This window comes from Trachurus trachurus, assembly GCF_905171665.1.
Source record: "Trachurus trachurus genome assembly, chromosome: 18".
Classification (NCBI taxonomy): Eukaryota; Metazoa; Chordata; class Actinopteri; order Carangiformes; family Carangidae; genus Trachurus; species Trachurus trachurus.
Window position 1 is genome coordinate 561,407 of NC_139909.1, and position 25,899 is coordinate 587,305.

The window sequence follows — 25,899 nt, forward strand, 5'->3', positions numbered from 1 at the left end:
TTAATTACAAAGAGATTCGGTTCGATATGATGTTTGATACAGTTGTGATATGAGAGTTTCTTCCCACATCAGGTTTATTACCTCAATATCACAATTCTGCTTTACTCTCTGTATCAATTTGAGGGATGTAGCCTATGTTTGGTTAATTTTTTACAGTAAATCATATTTGAAAGGTACAATCTAGAGGAAATAAATGGTAGAAATGAAATCCAGCTTAATCATATGGGCTAGTCTTGTGTGGTGGCACCTCTGCATTTTGGTCTTTTGCTATGTTATAATAATAACTTTATTTAGGGCTATATAGCACCTTTAAAAACACAAGTTTACAAAGTGCTTCACAAAACAACATAAAAGAGACAAGTCACAGATGTTTCGTTGTGCACAGGACATTTCTGGGTGGAGAGTCTGTGTTTCCTCTCCAGCCAGTGACAGAGCTCAGGTGAAGCTCCGTGCAGCAGAGTCATCTCCAAGAGGAGGAGGACTACTAGCCCAGCTAGTTATCCGGATGCTAACCGCTACCGCTAACTAGCGGTTAGCATCCGCGGCTACCACCGCTTCCCAGCTCACTACAACCAGAGCCGCTACCACGGCCCTGCTCCTCCTAGTTAGGGGACAGCTGAGTATTGACCTGCCGCTTCACTCGGACTGTTTACTGTTCTTGGTGGCTGCTGCTGTTACCTGTCAGGGGCAGGAGGCTGCGCACAGGCACGGCTTCCACGCTGGTGCGTTTGTAGCCGATGTCGATCTGGCCCTCTCACGGCCTGCCCTAGGTGGGATTCGATCCCACGACCTCCCGCACCAGAGGCAACGATGCTAACCTCTTCGCCAAGAGGTTGACAACCGCTTGGCAAGTTGGTTAGCACGTATTTTATGGGTGGAGTGAGTGCACATCCGTTACACTCACCGCCGCTGAACTCACTCCACCCAGGGCATCCGGGTCACGGCACCACTGTAGCCGATGTCGATCTGGCCCTCTACGTTGTGTTTCTCACGGCCTGCCCTAGGTGGGGTTCGATCCCACGACCTCCCGCACTGGAGGCGACGATGCTAACCTCTTCGCCAAGAGGTTGACAACCACTTGGCGGGTTGGTTAGCACGTCTTTTATGGGTGGAGTGAGTGCACATCCGTTACACGTTCAGGTTGCCTCGGAAATGAAATGATCGATTTAACCATGGGGTTTACCGATGTAGAAGGCTAGAAGAGATTCATCGCAAATGCAACCATAAATTATGTCCGATGTACCCTGAATCTACCGGTGCAGTCGCATCGCACACGTTTATATCGGACCACCGATATGAATCGGTGAATCTTCACATCCCTAGTTTACCCCCAATTCGTAGATTAAAATTATTAAAAATTGGGGTGTTTGAATGCCATTGTGTTGTAATGTTACATAGCTTTTCCACACAACGCCAGGTTGAGATCAAGTGAAATATAATGGGGCCAAATTTTGACTTGCACATTTTGGTTGGTAAGTTAGATAAAAGGACATCTCTGAGAGACCAAGGATGCACTATATTTTCTTCTAATGGGCGCCATGAACTATTAGCTGTGGGATTAAACCAAACAGTAAGTGAACAAAGGGTAAAAGCCCAAGAGTAAAATTTTAAGTTGGGCAAAGACAACCCTCCGTCCCGTCTATTTTGCTGGATGGTTGGAGTTTTCAGACGAGGCCTCTTGCCCCTCCAGATAAATCTGTTGATGTGTAATTTTTCCCAGCTTCCCGCTGGGGGAGCAAGCGGTATCATAGAACTTACAAAATTAATTCTCGGTAGCACATTCATCTTGATAATAGCTATATGAGCCTGCAATGAATTTGGTAGAGTCTTCCATCTGTCCAAATCATACGATTTTCTTAAAGACACGCATGAAGTTGTTCTTTATGTGGAGGTACGAGGGAGGGTGGACCAAAAATAATAATTAAATTAATAAAGGGAATTTACTCAAATATATAATTTCTGTAACTTAAACCGACAACGCCACCTGGGGGGTTTCACCCCAGGACCTTTAAAGTGAAATTCAAGTATAATCAACAAAACAAAAAGGACACACAGGTACGTAACTCAAAATCGCAGGAGACGTGGTTCAATAAATTATAACAATTGATTTTATTTTCACAACAGATATCCAAATATTGCAAGTTTAAAAGTATAAGGGGGGGAATAGGGGAATAACTAGTTCCTGTAACGATGAGAAGACACAGCAGGGAGGGGTAGGAGGGGAAGGAAATCCTTCAAATTAAAGAGCACCCCATTCACACAAACAACTGAAGTGAAACAACTCAAGACTATAATGTGTAGAGAAAACAAACCAAAAAGGTGTCACACAGCACGCAGAGGGAAACCATCACCCAAGGACACCACCTCCACCGCTGGCTCTCAGATGCTACGAACAGGAAACAAAAAGGGGGCAATTAATAAGGGAACCACCATAAACAATAAACACAATCAAATAAACAATTAATATAACAGTTTCCAAGACAAACAAAAAAATAGAAACAATTTATCTTAATACAAAATTAACCAGGTTAAGGGAAAAACACAGATTAGCCCAATACATTATTGGTGCTTAACCAAAACCAAATGAAACGAAGAAACCAAAAAGTAACCAAAGAAAATAACCTCTGGCTAGAGATAAATTATTTCTTAATTAATTAATCATGAAACAAATACTAAACCAAGGAGAATAAAGAAAACAATAAACATAATTTCTAAATCTGATGGTTCACCTGGGCCCCATCATCACACACACACACATGGTACGGCCGCTCTGCCCATAGCGGAGGACGGGGCAGAGGGAGCATCTGCAGGTTGCAGGTGTCACAGTCTGTGGCGAGCAGAGAATGCGCCGAGGCGCAGCGTTGAGCAGCGGTGAACTCCGCCGACAACAATTAAAAAGTCAGACAATCAGTTTACAGTCTTCACTGAGTCGCGGCTCGACTCGAGGCCCGGCGAAGCAGCAGTGATCCCAGGCTACTTATCTTTAATGTGTCCAAGCAGTAGTAGATTATTTTGCAGGCGTCATTGTGACCAACCAAGGAGGGAGAATGTACTGCTCCGTGGAGGATGGAGCATCTCAGGTCCGCGGGTGGAGCGTCCGGAAGCTACAGGGAAAATCAACAGGTTGCCAATCAGCTGACGCCACTAATGACTCAAAACACAAGAGATGCTGCGAGTACACACCTTAGTCCTCCAGTCACAGTTGCGTACTGGAACGGGGACACTAACCGCGGCCACAACTACCCGCTAACAACACAAATAAAATAAATTAATACCATCCAGTGAGAGCCAAAACATGAGCAGCAGCACTGCAGCCATGCACCTTACCTGTGTGAAAGCGGAAGGCTGCAACCAGGAAGTGGGTGGAGCTCAGTGCCAGGGAGCAAGAGGAAGAGAGGGGGGGCTAGAGCTTCCCTATATGCCCTCACTCCTCCACCTCATAGGCCAACCAACTCACGTCAATTAAGGAGGCAGAAATGTGACTGCACATACCATTACATTTACAATAGATTCGAGAGAAGCATATATTTCTATCCCAAGATATGTGAAGTGCTGGACTACCGGTAATGAGAAGGGTATATTGGTCACTACACCAGCATTATTTGGTGATAGTGGTAGCAGCTAGGGCTGAAACGATTCATCAAGTTACTCGATTAACTCGATTACAAAAAATAGCTCGAGGCAAAAACTCTGCCTCGAAGCTTCGTTATATTCCTATGACGCGCAGGGATATTGTTCCACACGGACCGTTGTTAAGGAAACACACCACTAGCGCGCGATGGCGGAGAGTCGGGATGTCCGTAAACGGCAGAGATAATCTAAAGTTTGGGATCATTACATACTCAAAAAGGAAGAGAACAAGGTGCAGTGTGTCTACTGCAGCGGCGCCGGCACCTGTAACCCGCTTCCCCCCTCTCCACAGCGTCTCCCAGACCATCATATGTAACCTACCGTAACTTCTCAAAAAAAGAAAAAAAAAACTCTGGTCTCCTGTGCTGGACAGGTTCCTGTGAATACGTTTGAGCAGTTTCTAAGATGCTACGGTTCTCAAATACCCGACCCGGTCCAATCCGCAGGTGTTGAAGCCTGGACCTGATGCAGCTGGACTCACGAGCATTAATTCTCTGCTGGACCACGGCAAAATAAATAAATAAATAAATAAGCCCGTGGTCCGACCTGATCCAATTTTTTATCAGAATTTTAATAGAAAACATAATTTGTTTTTTATGACAAGTCTTGACTTATAATTGTATTATTTACATTTATTTTTTATATACATAAATTTTATATTGTTAACCTGTTTGGCTTGATATTTTATATTCTTTGGTCTCAGGTAATTTTCAGAAGGAGCAAATGTGCAATCCTTATTTGTAATGTTGTATGTTTAATTTCTTTTTTTTTTTTTTTTTTTTTTCAAAGGAGGTTAAATCGAAAGCAACTGGACTTAGTTGTTTGTCTAGGAAGACGTTTCACCTCTCATCCAAGAGGCTTCATCAGTTCATGTACGCAGCTAACCAGGCTGGGACTGGTCCAACTATCTGGTGTGGAGACTCACTATTTAACCTCTTGTGTGGGCGTTTCACAAGGGTGATGATGTCACTGGTTCCCTTTTGTGCTCCAAGTGCCAACGACAGTCGTTGGAGTGACAGTCGTTGGTGGGAAGTTGGTTTCGACTTCGTTAGTGCCCTATTGTGTTCTAACGACAGTCATTGGAGTCACTTGCCACCTTGTGAACAGTAGTTGTTCTTTGAGGCTAGATGGTTGAGTCTCCTGGGAAGGGATGAAAGGGCAGCATTGTAAATTGGAGACAGGTGGTGTCTCAGACCTCCTCCCCTGTTGAGGGACGGTTTTTCTACTTTTACAAAAATGGCTTCTTTAACTCCTCTTTCAAACCATCTGTCCTCTCTGTCTAGGATTTGGACATTGCTGTCCTCAAAGGAGTGGGCTTTCTCCTTGAGATGTAAATGAACAGCAGAGTCCAGTCCTGAGGAGTTTGCTCTCCTGTGTTGGGCCATGCGTTTATGCAGTGGTTGTTTTGTTTCTCCAATGTAGAGGTCTTTGCATTCCTCGTTGCATTGGACTGCATACACCAGATTGCTTTTGTGGGTGTGTGGTGTTCTGTCCTTGGGATGTACCAGTCTCTGTCTGAGTGTGTTGCTGGGTTTGAAATACACAGGGATACGGTGTTTGTTAAAGATCCTCCTGAGTTTTTCTGATACTCCAGACACATATGGAATGACTATGTTTTTTCTCTTGTTTTGTCTTTCTTTCTCAACCACTTTGCTGGTTTTCTTTCTGGAAGCAGCTGCAGTTTTCACAAAGGTCCAGTTAGGGTAACCACAAGTTGTGAGGGCGCCTCTCAGGTGCTTGTGTTCTGCCCCTTGGGCCTGTGAGCTGGTGGGCACGTTATCAGCTCTGTGTTGCAAAGTTCTGATAACACCAAGCTTATGTTCCAGAGGATGGTGAGAGTCGAAAAGTAGATATTGGTCTGTATGTGTGGGTTTTCTGTATACCCCAATGTGGAGGCTCCTGTCCTTTTTCATATGGACGTCACAATCTAAGAAAGGCAGACTATTGTCCTTGACATCCTCTCTGGTGAACTTGATGTTTTTGTCCACTGAGTTAATGTGTTCGGTAAAAGCTTGCACTTCTTTGGTTTTGATTTTAACCCATGTGTCGTCCACATACCTGAACCAGTGGCTCGGTGTTGTTCCTTCAAAGGAGTTTAAAGCCTTGTTCTCTACCTCCTCCATGTACAGATTTGCCACAATAGGGGATACTGGTGAACCCATGGCACAGCCATGTTTTTGTCTGTAAAATTTGCCGTTGAACTGGAAGTATGTGGTGTTCAGGCATAAATCCAGAAGCTGGCAAATATGTTCGGGTTTGAGTTTTGTTCGGTTTTGCAAGGAGTTGTCTTGTGTGAGACGTTCTCTTACTGTGGCCGAAGCCTCCATAGTTGGAATACAGGTAAAAAGAGAAGTCACATCGTAGGATACCATAGTGTCATCTGGTTCCATTTGTATGTCCCGGACTTTACCCACAAAGTCTATAGAGTTTTGGATGTGGTGTGGGGTGTTTCCCACCAACGGAGCCAAGATATTGGCAATGTGTTTGGCTATGTTGTAAGTGACCGAGTTTATGCTGCTGACAATGGGCCTGAGCGGGGACCCTTCTTTATGGATTTTGGGGAGTCCATATAGGCATGGGATTGAATCCTGGGGATAAAGCCGGTAGTATTGTGTTTTGTCAATGACCCCTTCTTTTTGTAATTGTTGTAGACATTCTATCACCTTCTTTTTATAGCCACTGGTCGGGTCTCGTTTCAGAGTTTCATAAGTGTTAGAGTCGCTGAGTAATGTAGATATCTTAGCCTGGTAGTCAGTTGTATTGAGCACAACTGTGCATCTACCCTTGTCTGCTGGGAGGATAGTAATGTTTTGGTCTTTGCTCAAAGCCGTCACTGCTTTCGATTTAACCTCCTTTGAAATACTATGACCTGGACAAATGAGAATATGCACCGGTTCGTTGTATGTTTAAATTTACAGTAAGTTAACTGTGTTGTTACCTACTTATTGCACTTGCAATAAATGGGCTTTTTGGAGCCAATAAAAAAAGCCAAATGCTTGATAATTCGAAGCCACATAATTTTTGTTGTTTGGGTTGTTTAAAAACGCAAAAAAAAAAAAATCCGATTAATCAATTAATCGATCGATAAAGTGCTAGATTAATCGATTACAAAAAGAATCGATAGCTGCAGCCCTAGTAGCAGCGCTGATTTCTGCCAGTTGATCTTAAAAACAGATATACTATACCAAAATAATCAAATATAGAAATCAATGGAGGGATGGAATTAGTTATATCCTCCAAAAACAGTAATATATCTTCAGCACATAAAGATAAAGAATGTTGGGTATCATGAATCGAGATTGGACAGATATTATCTGCTTGGCGCACTGCTTGTGCCAGTGGCTCAAGTGACAGAGCAAACAAAAGTGGACTCTGTGGACAGCCCTGTCTTGATGACCTGGAAACACCAAATAAAGACGAGCAATTTTTCCCTGTCAGAACCATTGCAGATGGATTAGTATACAATACTTTAATCATTGATATAAAGCCCTCACCTACTCCCATTTTCTCTAGTGCAGACCATAGGTAGGACCACTCTAAGCGGTCAAATGCTTTCATTGCATCCAGAGACAACACTGCTGAGTTACTATTCCTCATTGAATCCACAATATGTAGTAGTCGTCTAACATTGTCACTAGCCAGGCGGGATTTAATAAAACCTGTTTGATCGCAGTGAACAAGTGTAGTCATATAAGCCTGTAGTCTGCGGGCAAGTACCTTGGCGTATATCTTCACATCACTGTTCAGTAATGAAAGAGGTCTATAATTGCTGCATTTCGTTGGGTCCCTGTCTTTTTTTAATAATAGGGATATTAAAGCAAAATTAATATTCCTAGAAAATGAGCTCTTTTCTATAGAATAATGTATCATATCTAAAAGTAAAGGACCAAGAATATCCCAGAATGTTAAGATAAATTCAGGAGGAATCCCGTCTATTCCCGGTGACTTTCCTACCTGCATCTCTTTCACAGCTTGTTCTAATTAGGACCACGGGCAATCGCACCGGGCACTGGTCCCAACAGCTATGAAATAGCTGCAGGGACCAGTGCCAGGCAAAGCCCGGGCACTACTGTTATTGTGTGGATTTTTTCTTATTATTATTCTCCGTCCTCTTCCGGACGCTTTTTCGATTCGCTACATATTATATATCAAAACGTGCGGCTTGATCGGGATCGGTGTGCTATTACTTTTCTCAACAGTTTACGAATTTTTCGCGATGTAAATCGCGAAAAACTGCGCAAAATTTTTGCATGTAAGTCAATGGGACGGGCGGAAAAAAAAGACCAATCATTGGAGTTTAACAAACGTCTACTGCTCAGGCATACTTTCACCTAGAGACTCCATTTAAACTTTACACAGTAGACACAAGTCTTGTGTATTGTCGTATTACTCCACGTTTTGATAGGTCATATAGTTTTTGATCAATCCATGATCAATGACCATGATCATTTTTGGAGAAATTATTAGATTATAATGGGTGTGTATTGCACGGAATGTTCGTGTCAGAGTGGGTGACATCATCGGTTAGAGTGGGAGAGATGCCAGAAAAACTCCAGATTTTTTCTCTATCCAAACTCCAAACGGCCACAATTTACACTCTACACACATAATTTCGGCCACGGTTGTAGACGAGCTCATCCTTGATCTCTTAATCTGCTCAAAATATCAGAGAGACTTACAGAATTTAAACTCTGAGCCTCTAAGTGCGGCCACGTCTGTCCCTGCTCCTCATTGACTCCAATACAAATATTTTCTGAGAGAAGCAGAACGGCCTGATGTTTTAAAACTGCCAGCGTCGCCAAAATATTTACTGTAGAAACACCAAATCGTACCAAAATTTTCATTAAGTCCTTAGAGCAAAGTGATCTGTGTTTTGTTCTGATAGGAGTTACCGTTTTGTCATGCTAAGCCTAATTGTGAGACCGGTGCAGAGGCAGAAAATGGCTCTTTTTCTCCACGTTTCTGTCTGTCTCAGCCTGCGGGGGCCCCTATCGCCGTGGTAACCTCTTTGATCCTCAGGCCAGAGCTCGTTAACTTCATAAACAATCCACCTGGCGCTCGTTTAAATGTTTATAAACACAGACACTGTTAATTATCTTTATGTATGCTGGCGTACACAGGTCTGGTCTTAGTTCTCGGTAAGAAGAACTGCAGCTACTCCAGTGTGTTGTTATCCCTCTTTATTCCACACATGAACATACAGGAAGTGTCGGGTTGTGGTTTCCTTAGAATACACAAACAAATGAGCAATAAACATGTTAATATTAATAATAATGATGATGATAAGTAATGCTGAATAAAGCAATGTTTCTAAACAGCTAAATAATAATCTATTATTCAACAAATGCAGAGAATAACGGTAAGATCAAACAGTACCCTCTAAAGGTCGCACGAGGGCGCTCCAGACCTCATCATTACAGAGTAAACATATTGATTGTAGTAAGCACGAATATCAGCAGATGTAAAATCCATCCACAATATTACAGACACAAATCAAATAGGGTTATATGTTAAGAACATATATGCTAAATACAAACACATTAACATTCCCTTGGTTATATATTTCACATAGGGAAGCTCAAATACGTGGTCACGCATTGCAAACATGGCGGCCGTTCCGACCTCACTAAACACTGCAAAACAGCAGATAACTAGCAACAAATGTCCAGTTCCAACTCACTCTGCATCCACGCACAAAGCGACGACACTGATAGTCCCGATCTGGCTCCGACTGACACCGTCACAACTTCTGATGATGTTTGCAACACTCGACAGGTAACGTAGCTGCTGCCGCGCTGTTCAGCTGTACTCTCGGAACTGTTCGGCTTCCTTCGGTGGCGCTCGGGGATGTGACGGTGACGTCATGTACACGGCAGAGCAGGGAAGTTTGCACAGACACAGCTAAATCAGACTGACACAGGATGCAGCTCATAGTCACACACACACACACACACACACAGACTCTAGAGCCAGCTTCATGTGATTACAGTCACACACACACACACACACACACACACACACACACACACACACACACACACACACACACACACACACACACACACACACACACACACACACACACACACAGGTAACCTAATGTGGTTACAGCTCCTCCATATCAGTGCTTATAGAAAGATGATCATGTGTCTGTCTGATCAGCTCTGTCTTGACCTTAAGATCGTGGGTTTGATTCCCATGTTGACAGAGATGGCACAACCCACAGTAGCTCCCGTGGCCCATTCAAAATTTCCCGAGAGGAAATTTTCTAGTTCTTCTAATGATATAGGTTCTTCCAGTCTCTTTGCTTCTTTTTCAGACAAGCAGGGTAGTTCTAGATTATTAAGGAAAGCATCACATGTGGATTTATTATACACTACTTCAGATTTGTAGAGCTCGGTATAAAGTTATTGAAATACCAAGTTTATTTGCTTGGGTTCTGTTACCAACATCCCATCTTTAGATTTAATGGTTGGAATGTCAGCAAACTAATCGCTAGATCAAATTTTCATAGCTAACAGATGACTAGGTCTTGATCCATGGAAGTAATATTTCTGTCTTACTCTGTGCATGAGAAATTCTGACTGAGCTCTATTTAAAGAATTTATTTCTTTTTTAACTGTCTCTCGTTGTATGGCTATGCTATCTAAATAACTATTTTGCAATATGTGATCCAACTCTGCATATTTAGATTCGAGTTGCTGCAATTTCTGAAGACTATCTTTTTTTTGATTGGAAGGATCCATCTTTTTCTTACAGTCAGTTATTGATCCACCCACTGATTATAATCTGTTATTGATCTACCTTCTGATAATCAGTATTGGTGACTGGATGTGATTGTGTTCTACATTTACTATGAATGTGATTTCGGAAAATAACGTCTCTGGTATCGGTTAATTGGTTATTGATAAGTGCTTCCAACACCGAAAATAATAATAATATCAATATTATTATTGATCTGTTCCAGTAAAACCCTACGTGAGGCTCCACTCCACCACGCCCCCCTCTGGGAACCATCCTGCCATGTTGGTCTGCAGCGTCTTCGACTTCTACCCCAAACAGATCAGAGTGAGCTGGATCAGAGACGGACAGGAAGTGAACTCTGATGTCACTTCCACCGAGGAGCTGGCAGACGCCGACTGGTACTACCAGATCCACTCCCACCTGGAGTACACACCCAGGTGAGTCCAGGTCCAGGTCTAGGTACTACCAGATCCACTCCCACCTGGAGTACACACCCAGGTGAGTCCAGGTCCAGGTCCAGGTCTAGGTACTACCAGATCCACTCCCACCTGGAGTACACACCCAGGTGAGTCCAGGTCTAGGTCTAGGTCTAGGTACTACCAGATCCACTCCCACCTGGAGTACACACCCAGGTGAGTCCAGGTCCAGGTCTAGGTCTAGGTACTACCAGATCCACTCCCACCTGGAGTACACACCCAGGTGAGTCCAGGTCCAGGTCTAGGTCTAGGTACTACCAGATCCACTCCCACCTGGAGTACACACCCAGGTGAGTCCAGGTCCAGGTCCAGGTCTAGGTACTACCAGATCCACTCCCACCTGGAGTACACACCCAGGTGAGTCCAGGTCCAGGTCTAGGTCTAGGTACTACCAGATCCACTCCCACCTGGAGTACACACCCAGGTGAGTCCAGGTCCAGGTCCAGGTCCAGGTACTACCAGATCCACTCCCACCTGGAGTACACACCCAGGTGAGTCCAGGTCCAGGTCTAGGTCTAGGTACTACCAGATCCACTCCCACCTGGAGGATGTTGTCATGGCGCTGTGTAAAAACCATCTATTCTAATAAAACTGGTTTGTTTGTGTTGCAGGTCTGGAGAGAAGATCTCCTGTAAGGTGGAGCACGCCAGTCTGAAGGAACCCATGATCACTGACTGGGGTAAATACCTGTCTGTCTCTACCTGTCTGTCTGTCTGTCTCTACCTGTCTGTCTCTACCTGTCTGTCTATGCATTCTCCTTTGCAAAGCCAAAAGCTCCTCCAAGATGTTTTCAGTGTTGTGGTTTATAAAGTTTATTCCCACAGTCTGAGCGCTAACAGCTCTGCTCACCCCATCAATCATGTCAGGCAGCTTCATTGGGCTTTGGACTGCTGTCACCGTATTCCAAATTTTCCGATACACCAGGGCAATGCCTAATCCAATCAGCAGAGAGCCTGTTATCATGGTTCAGAATATGTAGAGATCCTTGATGACCTCAACGGAAAGAATCGCCAGGCACACGACCCTCCACTTCTCCCACGAGTCCATCATGTAACCAGCGGCGACCGTTCCATCAGGGCAGACAGGTTCCCCCGAACCCGAGCTTCTTGTCGAGAAAATTCTGTCAATTGCGTTGAGAGACCAGTTGACCAATTCCATGATTTAAATTTGGAGAGAAAAGCGGAGAGAGGCTCCCAAAGTTTGAGACAAGACAGAACGAGACGTGAGAAGCAAAGCAGGGAAGATAAGGGAGAGGGGGAGAGATGAATCCGCCTTCGCTGAGAGCAGGGAGAGCAGGAGAGTAGGAGAGATAGCCCCCCTAGCTGTCCCGGATGCTAACCACTATTGCTAACTTCGGCTAGTGGTAGCGGTTAGCGTCCGCCGCTACCACCTCTTCCCAGCTCACCACAACGGCTCCTACTAGTTACAGCATCACACTGGAGGCTCCTGTTGTCGGTGACGGCCGAGAATCGACCCGCCACTCCAGTGCTTCACTGGGACTGTTTACTTTTCTTGGCGGCTCACTACAGCTGCTGCTGGGGGGGGGAGGGGGCAGGAGGTGAGGAGCATACATCAGTCAGACTGCCCAAAAGTCAGACGGCTCATTTCTCTGACTACCCATTCCACAGTGTTAAGGTTAGGTTTAGGGTAAGGTTAAGGGTTAGGGCTACTTAAGTCGGAGAAATGGGTAGTCGGACAGCGACATGCACCCGCACGAGGCTGCACACGGCTTCCACGATGGTGCATTCAGGTTCAGAACATGAAATGATCGATTTAACCATGGAATTTACCGATGCAGACAGGCTAGAAGAGATGCATCGCAAATTCAGCCATAAATTATATCCAATGTACTATACCCTGAATCTGCCAGTGCAGTCGCATCGCAAGCGTTTGTATCGGACCACCGATATGAATCAGTGAATCTCGCCATCCCTAGTCTCTAACTGTCTGTCTCTACACCTGTCTGTCTCTCACCTGTCTGTCTCTACCTGTCTGTCTCTCACCTGTCTGTCTCTCACCTGTCTGCCTCTCACCTGTCTGTCTTTACCTGTCTGTCCTCAGATCCGTCCATGCCTGAGTCAGAGAGGAACAAAATCGCCATCGGAGCCTCAGGACTGATCCTGGGTCTGATCTTGTCTCTGGCTGGATTCATCTACTACAAGAGGAAGGCCCGAGGTCAGACCAGTTTAAACCAGTTCAGACCAGTTTACACCAGTCTACACAATTTCAGCCAAGTCTACATCAGTTCAGACCAGTTTAGACCAATTTATACCAGTTTACACCAGTCTACACCAGTTTACACCATTTCAGCCAAGTCTACATCAGTTCAGACCAGTTCCCTTCATGTGTCTGTCTCTGTTTCTGACTCTCTCCTTCTCTCTTTTTAAACCAGGACGGATCCTGGTTCCCAGTAACTGAGCCCAGTCCTGGTCCATCCTGGTCTTGTATCTGGTTCTGGTTCTGGTCTTGATCCTGGTCCAGGTCTTGATCCTGTTGCTGCTTCTCAGATGAAGATAAATCAGCTGCTGCTTTAACCTGCTTTGTGTTTCCAGCTCAGACTCTCAGTGCTGCCCCCTGCTGGACTGGATGAACACCTGGTTCTCTAGACCTGGTCCAGACCTGTCCTTTGGTACTCAGCAGGTCTAGAACTGGTGCAGAATAGAATAGAATAGAAACTTTATTGTCCCGCCGAGGCAGGAAAATCATCTTTGGTCACACTTACATAAAAAACACTTGCCAGAAAGACTTACATCAAAACAAGTTAACAATGATCACATAGTAAAAATACATACATCTGCACTTCAAGAACTCCTTTACTGTGACCTGTTGATTATGGTAATATAATTAAGGATAAAGGAGCCCTTGTAGATCTTTTCTTTTCCAGAGGTACTCTATAGCGCCGCCCTGAGGGCAGTAGTTCAACTTCACTGTGTAGGGGTGAGTCCCATCTCTGATTATTGACAGGGCTTTCCTTTGTATAGCTGTATTATAGAGGCTGTCTAGTGGTCTTTGTAGATGGCCATCTAGCTATAACTAGCCATGTTAAGGATCCTATTGAGTTTATTTTTGTTTACTGACCTCACACTGTCAACCACATCAGGTCTGTGTCTCTGAATATCTGATCTGGACTCTGCTGGTCCTGGATCAGGTCTAATCTGGAATGATGGTCCTGGACCTCTGATCTGGACTCTGGTTCACTGGTTCTGTTCTATTGGCTCTAGTCTCTGATCCACATGTTTGATTTTTGATTCTATATTTTTCTGCAATAAAAACAACAAAGTTAAAAAAAAACTGAGACTCAGTGTCGCTTCACTGTCACGTCACCACACAGCTGCAAGGACAGGTGATAACATCTGGAACAACAGGTGATAAAATCTGGATCAACAGGGAAGAACATCTGCAACAACAGGCGTAACATGTAGAACAGCAGGTGTGAACTTCAAACCCTAACCCTTAACCCTTGCCCTTGAAACGGAGCTACAAGGAGTAGGGTTGAAAGTCAACCCCTACGAATTGGGATACCACTTCAACAATCACATACGTCATCAGTCGTCTCTGCTGGCTTTCACATAAGCAGACGTGACGAGCTTTTGCCACAAATCCTTTATTCAGAACCACGTTAACTTAATAAAATAAAATAAAATTTAATGAAGAATGATCGGTTCATTGTAAAACATTTATTTATTGATGTAAATGTGGTGATTTATGTATAGGCTACAGATCCCCCAGGCAGTTCTGCTCCTGTGTCCAAAACACATGAAGCTTCACTTTTAATTCAAACAAATTAATGCGACAATTGTTACATTTCATCAATGAGACGAGCATTTATCTCCTGAAAAGAATGTAACTACGTGGCGGTAAACCTTTAAAACCCTGCGGGTAAGTTAATTAGCGGTCGTCTTTTCTACCGGTACGAGGTCGGGAGGTTGGCCGGCTGACAAGCTCTCCGAGCGGGGTGGTGTCTCCGTGACGAGCCACTGATCTGCTCCACAGGTGGAGGCTCCAACGTGGAGGTTCACTTCTCCGAAAAACAGCGGAGCAAACGTCTAAACAGCCTCATGTGGATAAACCGGCCGCCCATTGGGATCTAAACAGCTACTTTCTCGCATGAAAAAATATTAAAACTTAACAAAATGACGTAATAACAGCGCTACAGTGAGAAATAAAACAGTTGCCGGTTGCCGCAAGATGCATTCTGGGAAACTTGCCATAGCCCTCGGTCCGTAGTGTGCCCCTGAAAAATCTCCGTTTCGAGGGCGAGATAGCCCTACCACTTCCCCCTAACCCTCGTCTGAACCAGAATTGGGACACCCCTACCACTTCACGTGAACGCGCAAAACGAAGGGTTAGGGCCAAGGGCTAGGGCTAAGGGGAGAATCGGAATTCGGCCTATGACTATATAAACACCGAAACTACCAAGAGAAAGAGTAGACTCTCTTTGTTTAATAGGGAAAAAAAAGTTTGTTTCTACCTTTTTCCGTTCTTTTGTAAACAGCAGTAGAACGTAGGCTGGTTTCGCCAAATACAGCAGTTTTTGACCAAAACACTGAGAAAACAAGCTTTTTGTGGAAAGAAACATGTCAAGCAGATCAGTGACTTTGACGTTGATATTTTTTGCTTTAGTGACACCTCACACATCTGAACAGTGTTCTCCTTCTATAAAACAACAAAAACAACACTGAGAAAGGACTTTTGGTGGCAAAATAATAATTTATTTACAAATATCAGTAAAAATGCATTCACTTTTTTGTACGTTTGTAGCTGTCACATGACCTCTGCCCCATGGTCGACCACTGCTCGATCCACCACCTGTAAATTATAGAAATATATAGAACTAGATAAAGTAGCATTTCCTGATGGAAATGCGTGTGACTGCTGAAAGCAGCTGAACGCTGTTGCAGAATTAGCAAATAGTGCAAGCAGTGATCACCATACAAATGGTTGACCAAGGTAGGTATCGAACCCACAACCTCATGGTCAGCAGACTTTCACGCTGCCTCTAGGCAAGGCAAGGCAAGGCAAGGCAAGGCAAGGCAAGGCAAGGCAAGGCAAGGCAAGGCAAGGCAAGGCAAGGCAAGGCAAGGCAAGGCAAGGCATCTTTATTTATATAGCGCATTTCATACCAAGGCAACTCAATGTGCTTTACATAAAGACAAAACATTAAAAAAAGAAGCATAAGACAGAATAAAAACAAACAAAACACTAAAAACAGAGTTAAAAGCAAGAGCAAATAAAAGTAAAAGAAAAAAAAAAAAAAAAAAAAGATAAGTTTAAAGTTCTCAGCTATAAGCATGTGAAAAGAGAAATGTTTTTAACCTGGATTTAAAAGTGCTTACAGTTGGGGCTGATTTCAGTTCTGCTGGTAGTTTGTTCCAGTTGTGTGCAGCATAACAGCTAAATGCTGCTTCATCATGTCTGGTCTGAACTCTGAGCTCCACTATCTGACCTGAGTCAGTAGATCTCAGAGCTCTACTGGGTTTATACTCTACTAACATGTCTTTCAGGCCACAGTGTATACACAGTTGCAGAGACTGTTGTCTGTTGATGAACTGCACTCTGTCTCACTCTGAAGTTAACAAGCCCAAAGCTGTAGTTCCAGTGCAAATCAATCTTAGTGCAGTGGTATAAACAAGAAACATGTCAACACAAACCAAGATTGAAAGAGGTAAAGAGAATAGGTGGGGGCGCATATGCATTATCAAGTTTGATCTTGTGACCAGACCAAGTGGTATTGGTTAAAGGTCAAAGTGGCTGACATACTAACAAGACTGCTCAGGTGGGATTTGAACCTGTGACCTTGTGATTGGATGGCAGGAACCTTATCCACTAGGCCATTCCAACACTTCCGAAGAAGCAGAGGTTGAGACTTTGATGAATGTGAGATTTTTCAATGATGCTTAAAGTCCCACTCCCGCGACCCTTTTCGGCCATTTTAAAACCAGCTCATTAGCCATGCACATTAGCAATTCACCTCTGGAGGGTGGGCGGAGCACCCGCCCAGCCACCTCCTCGCACCCCACCCCCCGGTTGCTGACAGTTGGACATTGTATAATTACAGATTTAGCGCATTTAGTGTAAAACTCCACACTGGGATTTGATCCCAGACTGGAGCATAGTCCTTGTTCACAGTGCAAGCTGCTCTACCAGGTGAGCTATACCTATTATACCTTGACAGCTACACCGAACTGTCAAGCCTTTCACCTCTGAGCCAGATGAAGAATGGGGCGGCAGCTTGTAGCACTAGTGCCCTCCCCTGGAGCTGTGACACGTCAGCTCCAGTCTCCCTGAAACTGCCAGTTTGAGTCTGCCATTGGTTCACAGTAGTTTGAAGGCAGAAAAACTCAGAAATGCAATTTTGCACTTCCTTTTCTGCTGATATGTGCTCTACATGAAGCAAGTTATCAGAAGTCAACAGAGGACGACTGCGAAAATAATTCACTATAATTGTTGTTGAGGCAAGATTTGAACCAGCAACCTTCAGGTCTTCAGACCAGCAAGCTAACCACTAGGCTACAGACAGAGACAGTATGTGAGGGGCAAATAAAACCTTTGGTAACAGGATGACTGGCTTCTGCTTAAAAAAAAAAAGTAAGGAAAGTGCAGAAATTAGCCACAACAAGTAAGTAGAGGACTCTTTTGTGAAAATAGTGCAAGCAGTGATGACCATACAAATGGTTGACCAAGGTAGGAATCAAACCCACAATCTAATGGTCAGAAGACTTTGACTTTGCCTCTAGGCCACAGTATATACACTGTTGCAAAGACTGTTGTCTGTTGATGAGCTGCACTCTGTCTCACTCTGAAGTTAACGAGCTGCACCTGTTGGAAACACACTGTGTCAACACCAAGAAAGCTTGAGAGTCAAGCTTGAATGACTTAGAATGAAAATTTCTGTGAATTTCAGGCTGAGAGCAGCAGTTTCAACATGAAGCAAGTTATCAGAAGTCAACAGAGGACGACTGGGAAAATAATGCACTATAATTGTTATCGAGGCAAGATTTGAACCAGTAACCTTCAGGTCTCCAGCTCAGCAAGCTAACCACTAGGCTACAGGTAGAGACAGTATGTGAGGGGCAAAGAAAACCTTTAATAAGAGGATCACTGGCTCCTGCTTAAAAAAAAGGAAAGTGCAGAAATTAGCCACACCAAGAGTGGCAGTAGCAATTAATGCCTCTCTTAACGAACACCTGTAACCAATTGAGGGTGGGGGAGGGGAGCAGAATTCAACATCACATAACAAGATTGCTCAGCCTGGATTCGAACTAGTGACCTTGGGGTTGGCAAGCGGCCACCTTACCAACTGGACTACAGACAGAGTTGTGGAGAAAAGAGGTTGAAGAAGATTTGAAGAGTTTCAAGACTGTTCCAATGCATTCTCTATGGGGAAAGAGAAATAGTTGAATATTGCAAAAAGTATGAATAGTTGAAAAGAGAAAAGTAATAGCACACCTGTCCCGAAAAGGCTGAACATTTTGATGTGAGAATTGTTGAAATAGCACAAAGTATGAAGGACTAGTTAAATGCCGAAGAAAATGGCCGAACAGAAGAACAATAGTGTGACTGCTTCCAGCAGTCACACTAATTACCATAAAAATACATCTCTTATAGATGTAGTCAAGTGTGATGTGGAGTTTTTTTTTTTTAAACCTTTCCGATCAAAGCGATCCGCCCTTCTCTAAGCAGTAAAAGTTAGCTCGCTAGCAAGTTAGTTTATTTTATTAGTGTGACTGCTGAGCAGTCACACTATTGTTCTTCTGTTTGGCCATTTTCTTCCGCCTTTTTACGGTCTTCTTCTAGTCCTTCATACTTTGTGCTATTTCAACAATTCATATATCAAAACGTGCAGCTTTTTCTGGACTTTATTGGCATTACTTTTCTCTTTTTAACTCTTTATACTTTTTAAAATATTTAACTTTTTAGATGTTGACAGTGTGCTGATCATTAACAGACAACAGTCTTCTTGGCAACTCCACTGTAGTGTAGGGGTTAGGGTGGCCGCTTCCCAACCCTAAGGTCACTGGTTCAAATCCAAGGGAAGAACTCTTGTTATGTTATGTTGAATTCTGCTCTCCTCCCCCGCCTTCAATTGGTCACAGGTGTTTGTTATCTCCTTGATTACTTATACCAGTTTGCAGCACATCATCACATTACAATGAATGACAACAGTCTTGAAAGCAGTGTGCTCTCTGTAGCCGAGTGGCAGAGTAAAGGTTTAGTGATCATATGGTCATGGGTTCGATTCCTGCCTTAGTCATTTCACATCATTGCTTGACTTTTGATTCCAATTATTCAGCTGTCATTGGACAGTCTTTGATTCCTCATAGTATAAAGCTCATTGTATCAAAGGTTTTCTTTTTCTTCTTTGAAGGTTGCTGGTTCAAATCTTGCCTCAACAACAATTATAGTGAATTATTTTCCCAGTCGTCATCTGTTGACTTCTGATAACTTGCTTCATGTTGAAACTGCTGCTCTCAGCCTGAAATTCACAGAAATTTTCATTCTAAGTCATTCAAGCTTGACTCTCAAGCTTTCTTGATGTTGACAGTGTGCAGATCATTAACAGACAACAGTCTCTGCAACTGTGTGTGCACTGTGGCCTAGAGGCAGAGTGGAAGTCTAATGACAATGAGGTTGTGGGTTCGATTCCGACCTTGGTCAAACATTTGTATGGTGATCACTGCTTGCACTATTTGCTAATTCTGCAACAGCGTTCAGTTGCTATCAGCAGTCACACCATTTCCATTCTTGGAAATGCTTTTTCTAGTTATTTTTACCATTGACGTATTATATTTTTACCTTCATGTCTTTCTGGAGCGTGGGGACGAGTCTCTGCTGCTCCTGGTTGATCCGGACGGAATCGCTCGGGTCACGTCCACCGAGCCGTCAGTTGAGCTGGGCTCTGGTCTGTGGTGACGCACCGTCAGCTGCTGATTCTCACCACTCGGCCCGGCTTGATCGCCGGTGTCCAGCGTCGGTGTCTTTTTCAATGATCTCCGTCATTTTCTCACGATCGCGACCCTCTTCCTCTCCGAACTACCGCGACACACACGGTACATAATGTGCCGACGTGCGGAACACATAGGCTCCGTGCATAAGTTTCTTTAGCATATCTCTTGTCATCTCGCTTCTTCTTCTCATACCGTAATACATGCTGATCTCTCATCCAAAGAGGGCACTGCTGCCCCCTACAGGACAGCTACACATCTTTACACTAGTTTACAAGCCTGATATTGATGGACAAGCTCCGCCAGACCGTCCTCCAGCCCTTCCCGTTGAAAAACGCAATTGACGTCTATCGACGTCAATGGCAGTGAACAGTTGTAATTAGATTGACGTCTATAGACGTCAATGGCAGCCAATGAGTTAATGTCTCCGTTTTTAAAAATAACCGGGTACGTATAAACGGGGCCTCAATTTACATTACTAATAAAGTATTTTAAACCGGCTCTGGCGATGCACATCGGGCAGTGATTCTAACTCAACACTTAGTTTGTCCAAGTGGAGTTGTCGTACGTAACTGTCCAAGATGGGGGCTGTTACACAAATCGGGCAGCGACATAAACCGGGCAGTGACAGTGCTGATGACAGATTTATTTATCCTCCATGTTTATTCACCAGTCTGAGACAAGCCTTGACCTTTGACCTGTGACCGTTGACCTGAGGAGAACCAGGGTCTGTGCTGGTCCCAGAGACCACGTACACCAGAACCAGTGCATTATTTGTCCTCTGAAGAACTCTGTGATGGGACTTGTAGGGCTGCCCCCAAATAGTCTACCAAGAAGTCGTTAATCGATTGGTCACAGGAAAAACAAAACATTTAGAATACGAGACGGGTTTCTTGTGTGCAAACAACACTAGGTTTGCGCGCAACCAGGGGGCAACAGACTGCTTCAGAGTGAACTGATATCAGTGTTGATGCCGTGTTGTTTCTAAGTTCTCCCTGACTCAATCGCAATAAAATGTCATTTCATAGAAAAATCTTTCATTGCATCACAAATCAGAATAGCACTTTCAACTCCGGTTGTTATGGTTGTTTTGGATGTCTACAATATCAGGAGCATGGTGATGGTGACGCTAACAAAGACAAAGTACAAATGTTTACGACAAGGCTACTTTACAGCCTGCCAACATTTAGAAGAAAATATAATAACTGCCAATGTGTTACTTTTTCCTGTCTCTCATCTGTCCCTTCCCCTTTATCTCTGCTCCCCTCTCATTCTCTCTTTACTTAACTGCACACTCTACTGACCCAAATCTCACACAAGAAGTCATTCACACGTATGCACACGTGCAGAAGAAATTTTGTTTCCTTTTATTAGTGTGACTGCTGAGCAGTCACACTATTGTTCTTCTGTTTGGCCATTTTCTTCCGCCTTTTTACGGTCTTCTTCTAGTCCTTCATACTTTGTGCTATTTCAACAATTCATATATCAAAACGTGCAGCTTTTTCTGGACTTTATTGGCATTACTTTTCTCTTTTTAACTCTTTATACTTTTTCAAATATTTAACTTTTTCTGATTTTTTTCAGCTTTATAATGGGTGTGTATTGCGTCTAACGAGCAGAGCCAGAGTGGTGTCAGAGTGGATAGAGGCAAAAAAACATTCTAGAGTTTTTCTGGCTAAACTGTCAGCACGGCCACAAATTAAACTCTAGACAAATTATTTTCTCCAGTTTTGTAGCCACACTTGTCTTCTGGCTAAAATTCTGGTCAAAAATGCAAAGAGACTTAGATAATAATTTTAAATATTTTTTAAATGCAGCCAGGGAGCTCTCTGCTCTCATTCAGCTCAATGTATTTTTTTCACATCAGCAGGAGAAGGAGCTCAACTTTGTAACTTGCTGTTAAGTGCTTTTTAATTCATTTTAATTCACCAAAAAATAGTCACAGGTCACAAAAAAGTCCTCTTCTTACTTGGTGTGGCTAATTTATACTCATTTCTCTTTATTTTAAGCATCATTGAAAAATCTCAACCTCTCTTCACCACAACTCCACTGTAGTGTAGGGGGTAGGGTGGCTGCTTCCCAACCCCAAGGTCACTGGTTCGAATCCAAGGGAAGAACTCTTGTTATGTTATGTTGAATTCTGCTCTCCTCCACCGCCTTCAATTGGTTAAAGGTGTTTGTTATCTCCTTGATTACTCATACCAGTTTGCAGCACATCATCACATTACAATGAATGACAACAGTTTTGAAAGCAGTGTGCTCTCTGTAGCCGAGTGGCAGAGTAAAGGTTTAGTGATCATATGGTCATGGGTTCGATTCCTGCCTCAGTCATTTCACATCATTGCTTTACTTTTGATTCCAATTATTCAGCTGTCATTGGACAGTCTTTGATTCCTCATAGTATAAAGCTCATTATAACTCAGGTTCTCTGTGGCCATATGGTTAGTGTGTTAGGTGTTGTGCTATTTCAACAATTCATATATCAAAACGTGCAGCTTTTTTTTTAACTTTATCGGCATTACTTTTCTCTTTTTAACTATTTATACTTTTTAAAATATTTAACTTTTTCTGCCACGATTCCTTACTTTTTTTTTTAAGCAGAAGCCAGTGATCCTCTTATCAAAGGTTTTCTTTACCCCTCACATACTGTCTCTGTCTGTAGCCTAGTGGTTAGCTTGCTGGTCTGGAGACCTGCAGGTTGCTGGTTCAAATCTTGCCTCAACAACAATTATAGTGCATTATTTTCCCAGTTGTCCTCTGTTGACTTCTGATAACTTGCTTCATGTTGAAACTGCTGCTCTCAGCCTGAAATTCACAGAAATTTTCATTCTAAGTCATTCAAGCTTGACTCTCAAGCTTTCTTGGTGTTAACTGTGTGTGCACCGTGCCCTAGAGGCAGAGTGGAAGTCTAATGACCATGAGGTTGTGGGTTCGATTCCGACCTTGGTAAAAAATTTGTATGGTGATCACTGCTTGCACTATTTGCTACTTCTGCAACAGCGTTCAGTTGCTATCAGCAGTCACACCATTTCCATTCTTGGAAATGCTTTTTCTAGTTTTTTGTCTTGTTTTGTTCTTGTCTCCTCTCTGTTTGCCTATTTGAAGTCTTGTTTGTATTGTACTGTTGTTTGTCAGTCACCCACGTTGCACTCCTGTAGTATTTGTTTGTATGTCTTCACACTATATGGCATTAATAAAAAAATAAAATAAAATAACCACCAATGTCACTGTAAATATACCATACGTTACACTACAGGTCTGATAGCTCGTTAGGTAGGTCTGGACAGAGATGGCTCAGACAAATTATATCAACAGCCTAAGCAGCTCAGACTGCACCGATTACCTCAACAAACAGGTCCTCAGTACTGCTGAGAAATTACCAGACCCATATAATATTCCCAGTGGATTTCAGATATGTCCAAATGGCCAGCTATCATATGGCCCGACATCCGTTATCTCATAGAGAATCCCAGTGTGTACACAAACAACAATTTGCGTGCATATAAGTCTTTATGTGCAAAACTTTTATTAATGTTTTGTTTATATTATTTTTAGTTTTATGACACGGCCACTGCACAGACTCTCGTCAACTTTAGGACCTTCGGGACCCCAATCCGTCCTCTTAATGGCCTGGAGCCATAATCTTCTTCTTTTTTTGGCAAACGGATGAGATCCCCTCGGTTTATTATACAGTTTCCATCCATCCTTTTGCCGGTTTGTGCAGTTAACAGCACAACAACTCCTTGTCATTTTCGTTTTCTGCTTGACTCCGCTTGTAAACAATGAGAAATGTTCCGCTTTCTGCCCCCTGGCTGCACGCGCACATCTGCCATGACATTGCACAGAAACCCGTCTATAGGAAGTCGTGACACTCACTCACTGTCAGTTGCCCCTGTGATGTTTTGAGATGGTTAAAGGGACAGTTCAACCTTTAGTAAGTTCATCACCTTTAATTATGGGTGCATGTTGTTTTGAGATGGGCGGGGCAGAGACGGTACAGGTCCCCTGTCCCTCATCAAACTCATCAAATACACCATCCAACAACTCCACAATGCTGTGGTCAACAAGTTGTGAGCTGCACATTCACCACGCTATGAGATAATCATGTAACATTATGTAACATTACAACACATGAAGCAAATACTTTGCACTACTTTATCTTCTGAAATCCCTCCGCCCAGCAGCCGTGTCTGGAATGTAGTTCTGGCTGCATTTGCCTCTAAAACAACTCTGTCTCTAATGTTTCATGATTATCTCATAGCGTGGTAGCATTCCAGTGCATTATCATTATCTGCAATGATAGTCAACTAATGGCCCTGAATGACGACTATTGGTTGACCAAGAAATACTTTGGTTTGATTTCCTGCTTCTTCTTGACTTTTTATATCCTGTCACATTCTATTATTAATAAAAACACTCTGACTCTGATTGGTCCCTCATTGATCCAGGGCCACGCCCACAACCAACACCGTCAGCTGAGAGGTCAGAGGTCAGCCACCATAGTGCTACTGGGACAGTACAGTGGCGAAGGCTTCTGGAAGCTGCTGGTTACATGTGGACAGTATCCCACAATGCATTTCACTCCACCAGCAGTCACAGAGTAACAACACAACCCAGAGGAAAGGAGAGGAGAGGAGAAAGGGAAGGAGGAGAGAGGAGCGGAGAAAGGGAAGGAGGAGAGAGGAGCGGAGACACACCTGCAGGTTGACCACCTTACCTGTATAAAGTGTGCGTATAGTATGAACACACACACAGTGTAACAACACAACCCAGTGATGACTCCACCCAGATGTTCACATCTGTCTCCTCACAACTCCAACACTAGCCATGTTTCCATCCAAAGTGATTCGAATTACTGGGAAATGCGCATTAAAAGAAATTCCCCTGGACGGACTGACGGTCTGATTTGAACACATTAGCGCGATTTAGCGCATATGTTTATTACCGTCATAACGTGACCTGTCCGTGTGTGTGTGTGGGAGAGAGAGAGAGAGAGAGTTGCGGCCGCCATAGACTTTATTAATGGTAAACGCTGGATGCGCTGGTTGATAGGCTAAGTTTTGTTTTTTTTTACTGAGGAGGAACTATGAAGAAGTGCAGTAGGGCTGTCAGAACGAACTTCGCTATTCGAATACAATTCGAATGTTAGTCAAAATTAGAACATTCGAAGGTGGAAACTGACGTTCGAACGTTAACGAGGCAAATTAACGTAGTGTGTTGCGACGTTCGGAGTAGTACACATGTTGATAAAACACAATGCAGTTGTTGTTGTTGTGCACAAGGTAAAGCTGCAGCATCAAATATATGAGCAGAGTTTTCTTAATTGCCCGTTCATTCGGCTGCCCCGGCGCGCGTATGTGTCCCCACACTACATGCACAGCTTTTTTTTTTTTTAATCGATAGATCCGCGGACCACTTGTGTGCCGATCACGGATCAGCTGTGATCTGTTGCACCACTACTCTGTGCCCTAACCCCGCGGGGGGGGGGAGCCGGGTTTCCACCGAATCAACTATCCTTTTTTTTTTTTTTTTTTTAAATATATACCGCAACATATGGTTCACGTCAGGATAACTTATGTATTTTTGCTATTCAAACTTCCACAGTCCATTGTTCTGCGTTCTGCTGTGTCGTTGTCGCCACCGTCATCGCTGCCCCCCCCTCTATAATGAGGTTAAAAAAAAACTAAAAAAAAAACATATTAAAAATTCGAATGTTAGTCGAATATTTAACATAAGGGTTAGAAATTCGAACCTGATTTGGGGGGAGGATTGACAGCCCTAAAGCACAGTAACATCATTATGAAGGTGTATGGGGGCTTTTATTTTGCCATGGCGGTGCCACACTTAATTACATGTAGTGAAACCCTGATGTAGGTTTGGGCGGTATTACGGTAATACCGTATACTGCAGGTATTCAAAAATAGCAACAGTATCAGTTTCAATACCGTCATGAAAAAATGCAATGCACTTATACAGGAGATAAGGATTAAATATTATATAAAAGTAATTTAAAGCAGAAGTAAGTGATATATTTGTGTTAATATAAGTCTTAAATAGTTATATCTTCCGACAGCAATCACTTCTATAGAGTGTTTGGACTGAAA

At 43.4% G+C, this 25,899-nt stretch overlaps 2 protein-coding genes across 7 annotated transcripts in view; both read left to right on the top strand.

The window, feature by feature from the left end:
- LOC311002158 (H-2 class II histocompatibility antigen, I-E beta chain-like) overlaps positions 1–25,899 on the top strand; it is a 110,211-nt gene that overhangs the window by 26,928 nt on the left and 57,384 nt on the right. The window contains exons 3-6 of one of the 5 annotated variants that reach the window (XM_083993411.1): positions 10,598–10,811; positions 11,462–11,529; positions 12,912–13,025; positions 13,243–13,998. The exons of the other annotated variants lie outside the window; for them this stretch is intronic. Of the exons in view, the coding sequence (XP_083849537.1) occupies positions 10,598–10,811; positions 11,462–11,529; positions 12,912–13,025; positions 13,243–13,268 (422 nt within the window). The 3' untranslated portion in view covers positions 13,269–13,998. The remainder of the gene's footprint in view (positions 1–10,597; positions 10,812–11,461; positions 11,530–12,911; positions 13,026–13,242; positions 13,999–25,899) is intronic. 5 annotated transcript variants of the gene reach the window in all.
- Positions 1–25,899, top strand: part of LOC311002161 (RLA class II histocompatibility antigen, DP alpha-1 chain-like) — a 105,870-nt gene that overhangs the window by 13,125 nt on the left and 66,846 nt on the right. The gene's annotated exons all lie outside the window — the stretch shown is intronic.